General features: G+C 35.5%; 1 protein-coding gene across 16 annotated transcripts in view; it reads right to left on the bottom strand.

Annotated features, from left to right (window-relative positions):
- The window catches only part of TBC1D31 (TBC1 domain family member 31), a 62557-nt gene that overhangs the window by 17327 nt on the left and 32245 nt on the right, over positions 1-12985 (bottom strand). For all 16 annotated transcript variants that reach the window (XM_081498902.1, XM_081498905.1, XM_081498901.1 and 13 more), the window contains 8 exons: positions 8944-9023; positions 8719-8865; positions 8244-8377; positions 4009-4142; positions 3507-3686; positions 2257-2489; positions 1851-2003; positions 492-627 (listed from right to left, as the gene is read on the bottom strand). In XM_081498902.1, coding sequence (XP_081355028.1) covers positions 492-627; positions 1851-2003; positions 2257-2489; positions 3507-3686; positions 4009-4142; positions 8244-8377; positions 8719-8865; positions 8944-9023 — 1197 coding nt within the window. The remainder of the gene's footprint in view (positions 1-491; positions 628-1850; positions 2004-2256; positions 2490-3506; positions 3687-4008; positions 4143-8243; positions 8378-8718; positions 8866-8943; positions 9024-12985) is intronic.

The following is a 12985-nucleotide window of genomic DNA, read 5'->3' as shown; positions in this document are numbered from 1 at the left end:
CTAAATATCCAACAGCAGAGGATTAAATAACCAATGACATGGCCATAAAATGGAATACTATGCAACCATAAAAAATAATTTATCTCTGGGGATGAAATGAGAGAAGAGTGGAGAAGGTCCATTTTTAACTCTATATATTTTATAATCAAAATCTTTTTAGACTGGCTATGTGTAAATTTTTATATTAAAAAAAAATAATTCCCTTACTTCACAATTAACTTCATGGTTAATTGATATTTCCATTTTTAGAGAACCAGTCATCAAAGACCCTTGTCAACTTGACTAATTTTCCTGAAATTTCTAAAATATTTAACCATTAATAAAACATAAAGGAGAGTAAGAATAGCTGGGGGATGGGGGAAACTATATAAAACTAAAGGGACTATTTAGTATACATTGTGAATTCTAGGAACAATATTTAACTTGAAGGTGTTTGTTACATTTAAATGAGAGTAAATGGAGATAATATATGAGAGTTAAGAGTAATAAACCTTTCTCTCAATTTCATCATCCAGTCTTCTTAGCTCCATTTCACGCTGATCTTGTTGAAGCTGCAGGAGACGTCTTCTTGCAGCATCTTGTAAGTGCATTTCCTTTACTTTTAACTCTCTTCTCACAGCAGCTAGTCTTAAACACACAATATATCAAGAGGAATAAATAAAATCATTTCTGAATATGTGTTTAAATGGAAAAACACTATGTTCCACAACAATGAAAGGCCTGAAACCTACTTTAGCCTGCTTTCCCAATTTAACTGGTGCCATCGTAACATGGCTATTTTTATAATACAATGAAAAGTGCTCAGTTAGAAAAGTCTGCATTCATGAAAATGACAAGTGTACATGACTATAGCCAAATTATAGCTAAACTGGCTATTTCTTCATACTTAAATGTTCTCTTTAACAGGTCTACTACTCATATCACTTCAATACCTTTTGATATCTTTTATATCTTTTATCTGAGAAAAGAATGCCAAAAAAATACTCCGATGTTACCAAAGATTATGTATGATTATTCTTTTAGAATTTTTGCAGAAAGCTAATGGCTCAGTTCAGTAACTTTTTTAACCCACACCAGAAATCTGTTTCATAAAGTCCTATCCAAAAATAATCAATAAACACTTACAAAAGTGATTTTCCCAATAATTAGGGTTAGTGTTAATGCGTAGCCCATAACCTTAATCAACTTAAACATTTTGCCTTATGTTTAAGGCAATACTTACTTTTGAATAGCATACTTTTGAATAAGCATTTAGTACTTCTTTCCCCATCCTCCGAAGTATGAAATAGACAGTAAGAATAGCATTCTATGTTTCAATTTTTAAGTCTCACAGGTATGTTTAAAACACAATTTTTAAAAATTATGGAAAAAATCATGCTCCTCTTTTAATTTTAAAATTGAAATTTTAAAATTTTCCATAATTTTTAAAAATTGCATTTTAAACATACCTGTGAGACTTAAAAATTGTCTCTTAATCTGTGTGACTTAAAACTTGAAACATATTTACCTAGCACTGTGGTACAAGGCATTTGTGTCCACTGTAAAATAACATTTCTAAATAACAGTATCCTTCAAGGTACCTTAGATCATGTACTACTTCTAAATAATCAGAACAAGTTATATCATACTCAGTATAGTTTTAGAATTACATTTTACTATAGGCCAATTTTTTGAAAAGTGTATTACAGTTTCTTTTTATTAACTTAAATATATGCTTAATGGAAATAGAAGAATTGGGTAATGACATATATAGTGAAGCTATATATAATTTCACAATACTGAAAAATGAAAGAAATACAAATTATTAAAATAACTCAGATGTCCAGCTTTTTTCAAAGTGCGAAACACACCTCTGTCTTTGCTGTATCATCTTTTCCTCCTCTTGTAAGAGTATTTCTCTCCTTGTTTCCTCAGCCCTACGAAGCAGTTCCTGTTTTTGGTACCAAGCTTCATCTTCAACTCTTTGCTGGTCTACTTCAGCTTGCATGTCTTCAACTGCCTGCCTAAGTTGATAATGTTTATTATTGTAACAAAAAGCAAACAAGGAAACAGTAATTTAAGTCCAAGAACAACCACAACACAAAATGCACACCTGATTAACACGTAATTGTTTTACTTTTAGATGCAAAAATATCTTTAAAGGTATTTTCTTCAAACTCTGATTTTATGCAACTACTTGATAATTTACATGTATTTTTCAAAAAACCTTTATATTTATAACAGATTTTGTTTTTATCAAAGAACAACCAGTATTACCTCTCTCTTAAGTAATCCAATTCATCATTCCGTATTCTTTCTCGTTCTTGCGTCTGATAGTCCACAATGAACTTGGGATATTGATTAAACACTGGATATTGCCCTTTTGTCAGTGCAACAAAAGCATCAAGCATGCTGTCTGGATGGATATCAGTGGGTGTGGTATCTAGGAGACGATACACCTCTCTAATTACAGCACTTATATCCAGATTATTCCGATGGTGAAAAAAATACTGTAAGAAAACTTTGTGATTAAACTGAGATTTACAGAGTAATGCAATTATAGTCATGTGTTATATAAAAACTTATATAACATTTTATTCGATGAATAAAACAAATTTAAACTGTAAATGTGAACTTAGCTTTAAGAGGTTTTTATTTTTTGCAAATTCACTGAAGCTTTCCTTAACCCAAGTTTTAAAATGAAGGTCCAGTTTCATATTCTCAAAAGTGTAATAAAATTATACAACCATATTATGAAATTGTGAAATAACACTTTTAAAATTTTAACTCAAAAATGAAGGCTTCCTTTACAGTAACAGACTGTTTCAACGACAAAACAGATTCTTCTACTAGAATTTATTTCTCTTCAAAATCCAAAATACAGAAATTCAAACCTAAATTAGCCTTTGAAAACAAGTTTGATTTTCAAAAAATATCTGACAGTTTCCACATTATCTCGTTCCACTGGCAGATCCAAGTTCTAATATACATACACACATACATACATATATGTATGCATCCTGTGCTTGTGAAGTGAAAATAAAATTGGATAGGAACCACAAAATAAGTAAAAAACAAGCAAAACCAACTTACTTCATCCTGTCTACCAAAAGAACCTCTCCATTTAAAAACTTCCTCCAATGCTTTCTTTCATTGTCCTGCTAAGCCTCAAAATTCTCAGTTACCATCCTGCACATGTAATAAGCGACCAGATTATCACAGACCAGTTGGGGTACTGATAAGATCATGCACAGAATGAACGACTACTCAATTGTTAAACATCCTTTAAATAGGCAAAAAGCACGCAACTCCAATATTATCATGAAGCTATGATTTTAGGTGAGCAGTCGAGCTATAACTGACTACAGCTATGTAAGGGCAAGGATGCAGTGGTATAACTTGTTCTCCACTATATTCCTACCATCTGGCACCAGGACTTGACATACAGTAGGCACTCAATAAATAAATCAGGTTTTTTAGTTGAAACAAATGAAATTTGAGAACTATGACTTAATAAGGATATGTACCTCAAAATCATCTTTACGGTTACAGTTGAGCAAAGGTGCTCGAGAACATATGTTGTAGGCCACAACAGTCATCAGGAGGAACGAAGGATGGTTGGAAAAGACATTATCGAATAATCTGAGCCACTCCTCTCTTGTCAGTACTTCTGAGAACATAGTTTCAAGAAGAGGCCATGCATACAGCTAAAATAAATAAGAAAAAAAAATGTAATAGTTCTTGAGGGAAAAGTCATAACAGTCATTGCTAATGTACTCATGTTTGGTTTAGATACTAAAAATCATTATATTAAGAACATAATTATGATAAGAACTACGCTAATTTGGGTTCTTCTTTATAGACTTTCAGGAAAGCAGTTTAATGAAGAAAAATAATGGAATATTGTTAAAAATATAACAGTAGTATTTTTTTTATTATAGACTTTCAAGAAAATAGTTTTATTTATGCCAGAGCCAATGTTAAGTTCCAAAGTAAGCTATGTTATTCTAAAAACCTTACACTTCTTACCTGGGAAGTTACATCATGATTTATGAAGTGTTGCAGGAGTTCCTTGTCATGAAATGCCAAAACATTTTCTATCATACTAAGAATATTGATAGGAGGATTAGGAAAATATTCAAACCAGTGTTGGCACCAATTGACTATGAAGAAAAAAATTGAAAATTTATCTTTACCTTTCTATATCATTACAGGGTTTTGCAGTTCTTAAATGTATTCACTTTTATGTCCTCAATATGCCCATTAATAAAGAAAACATGACTCTTTAAGTTCTAGAACAATAGATTTTACACCTACATCACGTTAACATGGTATTTTAAGTTTATAGAAGTTTTCCAGTTTCTTCAGAGCCAGTCGATGAGAAAGCATCAATTAAACAAACAAACCTTCCCGAAGTATTCCTGATGGTAGCTACAAGGCTCTAGTTCCTGCTGACTTGCGTGCGACCTGTATTTAGATTTCTCCTGGTTAACAAAATGACCCTCCTAAAAGAGGTCCCTATATAAGTCTTCGATACACGTGATCAATGTTAAATGGCAATCTCAAACGGACTAAAATTCATACCTAATTAAGAGTCCCATTTCTAGGAGAAGACTGTTCTGTAGCTATTTTAACAGGTAACCACCAAGTCTGGTTTTAAATCTAATAGACCAACAACTTATTTCAGTAAACTTGACTTTGAAAAATAACCAATCACTGACAGCAGCAGCAGTAGCTTCTGAAAGTCAGCCAAGAAAAACCAGAATTGATTCTGCTGAAGAGGCTTCTAAGGCTGACTTTTTAACTCACTTTCACTTAATAACCAGCACAACCCCCGAAACAGTCTTTTCCAAAAAAACCTCGGTAAGATGATCATTTTTGCTCAGTGAACCTATGTCCAACCACCTCAGCTCTATGTAGTTATTAAATTCTGATTTTCTATTTTAAATACTGAGCTGTGGCTTCATGTTTTGCTAAGATCTTTCTCAAATTAGCAAGTGAAGGGTCTGATCAGAATACTGGATTAATAGTTTATAAGGTCCTTCTAATTCTAGAATTCCATTATTTCATTTATTAGTTAAGGATTTAGATTTGAGTTAATAATTCAGTCATAAATAAAATCTTGCAAAGACTAAGCTTTAAAAGAAGCATTTTAGTTTAACTGCTGCTTTTTTTTTTTTTGGTATTTTTCTTGTATTTTAACTGCTGCTCTTAATAAGTTAACTTTAAAAGAAAAACCCAGTTCAGCAACATCTCCTTAGGTAAATACCTACAATGTCCCAGACACTGCTTGTTCCAGGAATTTTAAAACACCACGCACAGACCCAAACCCCTCTTATATCTAAGCTTCATCAACAGAACAGCTGTTTTCAATTAAGCAAGAAGGCACTCCTGTTTTATACACTGTCTCTTCTGTTCTGCTGGGTGCCACCACACAGAAGCAGACCTAGAGATAGCTCTGACCCAGAGCAGAATAGAGACATGATCACTGCATGTCCTTCACTAAACCTGAAGCATTTCCTCCTGGTTATAAGAGTGATTAAAACTGACCTTTATCAACATACTCCAAACTATACACAGAAGTAACTATATTCCTTCACAAGGTCTTCTTGGCCCCAACTAGACCGTAACCTGAAAGCCAAAGCAATGGCTTATCCCCAAACAGGGCTAACATTTAGTTGAAGCTCAGTTTACTGAATAAAACTAGTTTGAGACCCTTGATGAAAATCCCTAGCTACTCATGCTGTCATGGATCTCCTAGATTTAGATTTCATGTTTAGAAGAGTAAAATCAATTTCCCTAGTATACAGTCATGTGTTAGCTATGTAACAAGATTTTACTGGAAGTAAAAAAATACATAGTTGTGCATGCCTACCTAAATTAGATATAATCCATCTTTCTTATGGTAAAATATAATTTGCCATTTTAACTCTTTTAAGTGCACTGTTCAGTAATGTTAATTTTATTCACAACGTTGTGCAACCATCACTATTTCCAAAATCCTTTCCCAAGAGCAATTCTGTACCTACTCAGTAGTAACTTCTCATTTCCACTACCCCGCAGCCCCTGGTAACTTCTAATCTACTTTCTGTGCCTTTTTGAGAAATTCCACATAAATCTATCCTGTTGTCTAGCTTATTTCACTAAGCATGTTTTCAAGGATCCATGTTGTATAGCATGTGTCAGAATGTCACTGTTTTTGAATAATATCCCGCTGTCCTTGCGACCCCATGGACTATACAGTCCATTGAATTCTCCAGGACAGAATACTGGAGTGGGTAGCCGTTCTCTTCTCCAGGGGAATCTTCCCAACCCAGGGATCAAACCCAGGTCTCCGGCATTGCAGGTGGATTCCTTACCAGCTAAGCTACCAGGGAAGCTCACATATATACACATATGGTTTATCCATTCATCCATTAACAGACACTTGGGTTGTACCTATCTTTTGGCTATTTAAGACTAATGCTGCCAAACATTCATATACAAGTATATATTTGAGTCTCTGTTTTCAGTTCTTGGAGGGATATCCCTAGGAGTACTATTGCGGGGTTATACAGAAATTCTATATGTAACTTTCTGAGGAACCGCCAAACTGTTTTCCAGTGACTGCACCATTTTACATTTCTATCAGCAAAGTATGAAGGGTTACAATTTTTCCTCATCCATGCCAACACTTGTTATTTTCTTTTTCAAGACTACAGCCATCCTAGTAGGTGTGAAGTGGTGTCTCACGTGATTTTGATTTGCATTTTTCTAATGACTAATGACCCTGAGCATCTTTTCATGGGATCACTAGCCATTGTACATCTTCTATGGAGAAACATCTGTTCAAGTCCTTGTCCATTTTCAAACTGGATTGTCTGTCTTTTGTTATTGTTTGTTTTCCTTTTAAAACTCTCAGTGTTACTGGCAGGGCAAACTAGTACAACCTCTTTGCAGAATCAATTAGAATATTCATATTTTATAATATCATCCTGGGGCTGCACCCAAAAGAAATTATTATAAATTTATGAGTTTGAGGCTAGTCACAAAATTGTTATTTTTAATACATAAAAATTAGAAACAACCTAAATGTCCAACAATAAAAGATTAAACTAGAACATGTACATTATGGAATATTACAATACAGGATAAAATGTTTAGAAAGTTTACACAAACAAGAGAAATGTATATAATGCATTAAATAGAAGTAGTATAATTATAAAAATAACCCCCCCTAAAAGTCTAACAGTTAGGGGATACATTTTATGGTATACCTATAAGATGAAATACTATATAGGCAAGAAATTATATTTTAGATGATATTTAATGATTTGGGGGAAATGCTCTTATAAGAAATTCACAAATATATTATCAAGACTCTCTTAGGAAGAGGAATATTCATGAATTTTCTTTTGTAAATTTTCCTGTATTTTCTCCAATGATTGGTAAAAATTTATTAAAGTAAATACAACATAATAAAATAAATGAAAAACTGTCAAGAGAAACATACTAAAATACTCACAAGATGTATGCTGGGATCTTTTTATTTCTACTTTTCAGAATTTTATTGTTATAGTTGAGTGCTTATCTCCTTTGTACAACAAAAATACATATAAAATTAGTTATTTTTGTTAAACCAAGCTTGGTTTAACCTGGATCCAGTTTATTAACCATTTAGTTGACCTGATCTTATTATATATAATAAAAGACTCACTTTTTAGTGTATTAATAGATAATGATGAAGAGGTAAACATATGGGAGTACAAGCTATAGGTTCTGATTGTCTGGGTTCAAATTCTTATTCTACCATTAACCTAATCATGGAGCTCAAGCTCTCTTCATCTACAAAAAGGAGATAATAATGAATAACACCTACCTCACAGGAGTCCTGTAAGAGTTAAGTGAGTTTAATAAAGGCAAAATACTGGGAATGGTACCTGGTACACACAAAGTTCTCAGTAAAGGTAATAACCAAAGGATGATGATGGGGTAACGGTGTGTGCTGAATGCTTTACATACTTACTGCACTCTTCTGAACAATAACTGACTTTCAGTTAGTGAAGCACCTACTTCCCTCTTACTAACAAAATCTAGCCTGTAACAATATCATCTAAAATGCAACCATCTAAATTTTATTTAAGTAAAAAGGTTTATTTATCTGTTAATGTCCAAACTGTCCATGCTCTACATCTATCTCACACTAGAATTGTTAAACATTGCAAAGATGAAAAGGTGTCAGGAAAAGGTACAAGTATCTACACTTGGTTTCATTTTTTACTTACTTATAAGCGTAGCAACAACTTCAAAACAGATGAGCTGGTTGTTCTGGAATAATTTTACAAATGGAAATGCCAGAAGTGGAAGATACGGTGTGTCACTAAAAATGGCGGACCAGTGAGCTAATGCAGAGAGGGTTCTGTGAATAAAATAAGGAAATAAAGCCCAGAAAAGCTTGTTAAAATTTGACTAAATAATATATTCAGATTACAAAAATCGATACAGAAGGTAAATTTGGTGAAACTTGGATTTGCCTGTTTTCCCACAATGAGACTGAGGATGTAAATTTTTGGCAAGAATACCACAAAAGTGATGTGCAATAATACATAGGTAAGATTTTTATTACTGGTAATTTTAAATTTGATTACTTGGTTAAGAAGGTGTCTGCTAAGTTTCTCTACTATAAACCACTATTTTCCCCATTTGTAATTAATAAGTACCTTGCAGGAGATATACATTGCTGCAAAATACTGGACATACCTCTGTAATACTCTGAGTAGCTTCCTGCTTTTGATGGGGTATTTCTTCTGAAGGTTGAGAAATGCCACATGAATGCCTTTATCTATAAGGTTACTAAATGCTGTATGATTTTCAGGCAGCTGTAGCAGTGAGCGCCAAATGAACATTCTGAAATTAAAACATAGTTTTAACCAAGAAAAACTGGGGGGATAAGACTGATTTAACATGTAAGAAGTTAAATTTTACCTGTATTTAGTTGGATATTCACCATAGCCTTTTAATAAGATTTGTAAACGCTTTTTGTTTAATCCATCTGACAACTCATTCTACAAAGAGAAAAAAAACAGTATCAATAAGTCCACTGTGGCTTTCTAACTTTAGAACATAATACACAGTAAAAAATATTTTATATCATGGGACTCTCTCCACGCACACAAAATCTTTCTTTCTCCTGAATGTGTATATACACAGCACATAAAGTTTATGACATATTATTTACCCTATTATAGGGTCTGACCAACTTTTTCTGTCAACAATCAGAGAGTAAATATTTTAGGTTTCAGGTCAAAAGGCAAAATCAAGGATATTATACAGACACTTTATATAGATGCCTATATAATCATTTAAAATGCAACCATTTAATAATGTAAAAATCATTCTTAGCTGGGCTTCCTCGATAGCTCAGTTGGTAAAGAATCCACCTGCAATGCAGGAGACTCTGGTTCGATTCCTAGGTTGAGAAGATCTGTTGGAGAAGGGAGAGGCTACCCACTCCAGTATTCTTGGGCTTCCCTTGTGGCTCAGCTGGTAAAGAATCTGCCTGCAATGTGGGAGACCTGGGTTCCATCCCTGGGTTGGGAAGATCCCCTGGAGAAGGGATCTCCAGTATTCTAGCCTAGAGAATTTCATGGACTGTGTAGTCCATGGGGTCGCAAAGAGTCAGACACGACTGAGCAATTTTCACTTCATCCTTAGCTTGAGCAGCCAGGGGTCCATGGGCTACCATTTGTCTATCCCTGTAGCAAGAACAATGCATTCTAATATCTTCCTCCTTCTCTTGCTCTCTTTTTTTCACTTTTATTTTTAATTCAATTTTTATCTTAATGGGAAAATATTTTGTAGATTTAAGAATCATAAACCCATATGTACAGAGTATCTCATTTAGGCTTAACTATACAAAGCACAAGAGACCTTCTGGCTTCCTTTCTTTGAGGAAATGGAAAGGTCAGTAGAAGCTCCCCAACTTGCTCAAGGTCACAGATCTGTTAAGTGTTAGTTCAAGACTCAGAGCCAGATTTTCTGACTTAGTTCAGTGCACTTTTTACCATAAGAAACAGGTAATCCAGTGTAAGAGGAAGGTGAGGGACAGCCTGAGATGACAGTGAATGAAGATTCCCCATTTGAGAGCCACGGACGAGATGTCGACGGCAAGTAGCCCAGACTGGAGCAACATGATCCATGAAAGAGACACGTTCACTGCTGTCATCACCAAGACACCTGCTGCCATTGAAGCCTCTTTAAACAAAGGATAGATGCCCAGATGAACTGGCCCGAGTTTCATCCATTTTTGTCTCAACCATGAGCTGATGAGGTCCCTACTTCCTTTCTGTGTCTTGAAGCCATGATTAGCTGAGCACATGCATTTCACCCATAGAAGGGACCTACTTTGACCCACCATTTAGAGCTGGCTAAGGGTTTCCAAGGTGGTGCTAGTGGTAAAGAACCTACCTGCTAATGCAGGAGACGTAAGAGACTTGGGTTCGGTCTCTGGGTCAGGAAGATCCTCTGGAGGAGGACATAGCAACTCACTCCAGTATTCTTGTCTGGAGAATCCCATGGACAGAGAAGCCTGGTGGGCTACAGTCCAGAATGGGACACGACTGAAGTGACTTAGCACACACACATGGGTTTTTAGAAGCCGCCTGCTCTGACACATTTCTGTGGGCCTTCCAACTGTAATCCAGACCAAGTGTGGCCAGACGCCCTGATTGTGGTGTCACCTTTACTTCCCAGAAGTCAATCATGACCGTGCCCACGAGTTTTCCCAGGAAAGTCTCCTGTAAACTTTCAGGAAAGCTCAAGCCAGACTATGTCTCAGATATACCATTCAGCTTCTTTTCTCACTAGTGCATTCAACTCATAGGGTCAATATCCCCCATTCTTTACACAGCTAGCTTTGCGCCTGCTACTTAAGTTTTTAAAACTAGGCAATATTTTGTTTAGGGCTACACTGTAGAAGTGATACAACTACAAAGAAAACCAAGGACATAATTAATGCAGAAGTGGGGACAATGGTTACATCTGTGGGACAAGGAGAAAAATGTGATTGGGGACAAGCACACAGGGGACTTCAAAGCTACTGATAACACTCTATTTCTTAACATGGATACGAGTATGTCCAGAAGACATTTCATGTGGCAGGTCTGAGACTGCTACCTTAAAAAGGCCTACAGGTTGGCCCTTGTCTGGTGTCCGTATACCTGCGTTTTCAGGAAGTTTCCACCCTCCTCAGAACCAGTGGGAGCAGCTCATTGTGCCTAACCCATATAGTGTGGTTTAAGCTGACCACATGCTTTCCTTGTGGAGTCCTTGTGTGGAGTTTTGCAATGTACTACACAGGGGGTGTCTATAACCAGCCTCCAGTAAAAACCCCGAGCACTGAGTTTCTACTGAATTTCCCTGGTAGACAACACTTTACACATTCCTCTTTTGATGCAAGCTTCACTTTTTAAAACTGCTTATAGAAGAAAAGAGGCTGTCAAAATTAATGTGAAAAACACCAACAGTTGGTAAGAACATGAAGTGACTAGAACCCTGAAATACCTCATGGTGAGAATATGGATTGTTTAAATCAACCACCTGGGAAACTGTGACAGTATTTACTAAAGCTGAACATATGCATAGCCCATAAGCCAGTAATTCCATCCCTAGGTTTATACCCAACAAGACACACATCCTTATGTTCACCAAAGATGCACTAAACGTTCACGGTAACACCGTTTCTAATAGCAAAAAAAAAAACTAGAAAACTACTCAGATGTCTACTAATAGCAGAATGGATAAAGCATGGCTTATTCATACCAGGGAATTCTATACAGATATAGAATGGCTTATGACAACATGGATCTCTCAGATATGATGCATGAAAGAAGCCAGACACAAAAGAGTACCAAGTAAATGGTCCAGTGAACATAAGCACAAAAGGGGCAGAACTAATCTAAGGTGTTTAGAAGACAGGCGATGGTTATCCTTGGGGTAAGGGGCGAAGTGTCTGGAAGGGAGCAGAGGAGGCCTTCAAGGGTGCTGGGAAAGGGCCATTTTTTGATCTGGGTGCTGACAGTGCAGGTGTATTCATTCAGTCTGTAAAGATTTACCGAGCGCTCCATTTATATGTATGTGACTGACTGATTTACTGTCAATAAAAAGTTTTAAAATTCCTGAAGATGCTAGCAGTTCTCTATTGTTGATATTTTCTTTCAATTCCAGAAAATAAGGGAAATACAAAAAACAAAACAAAACCCTATAAAGAAGATAATAAAACCGACTGAAATAGGTAATTCTAATTCTATTAGTAACTCGGTCTTTCCTATGGAGTTTTTAAAACAATACATAAGCACCCTTATCTTTTTAAAAGTGGCTCAGATGGTAAAGAATTGGCCTGCAATGTGGGAGACCTGGGTTCAATCCCTGGGTTGTGAAGATGCCCTGGAGGAGGGCGTGGCAACCCGCTCCAGTATTCTGGCCTCGAGAATCTCCATGGACAGAGGAGCCTGGCGGGCTAGAGTCCATGGGGTCGCAGAGTCAGACATGACTGAGCGACTAAGCACACAGATAACCAAACATATAGTTCTTGCAGCTTGCTTTTTATATTTAACATACTACAATCATTTCCCTTTCCTCTTAAATATTCTTAGATTTCTATTATAAAGCTCTACCATAATTTATATTGATTAGTTACCTAATGGTGGACATTTTAGTTGCTTCTAAGTTTTTCTTGAATAAATCACACACACACAAATTCTGAAGAACAATTTGGCTACTATGAAAATTTTTATGTACATGCTCTTAACTTAAAAATTCTTCTACAGACATGTTTGTGCAAATGTTCAAAGAGCCACTGCATCACAGAATGTATTAATAGAAGACTCATATTACAACCTAAATGCCAGTGAGCAGAGTTCTAGTGAGATAAATTAATGTATATTCATAAATGCAATACTATGCAAATATTTTTAATTGCTGTAGCACTACATGCACTAATACAATCAATCTGTTAAATGATAAGAGC

This window comes from Giraffa tippelskirchi, chromosome 6, assembly GCF_054371585.1.
Source record: "Giraffa tippelskirchi isolate mGirTip1 chromosome 6, T2T-mGirTip1v1.2.pri, whole genome shotgun sequence".
In the NCBI taxonomy this organism is placed as follows: domain Eukaryota; kingdom Metazoa; phylum Chordata; class Mammalia; order Artiodactyla; family Giraffidae; genus Giraffa; species Giraffa tippelskirchi.
This window is presented reverse-complemented; position numbering and strand designations above follow the sequence as displayed.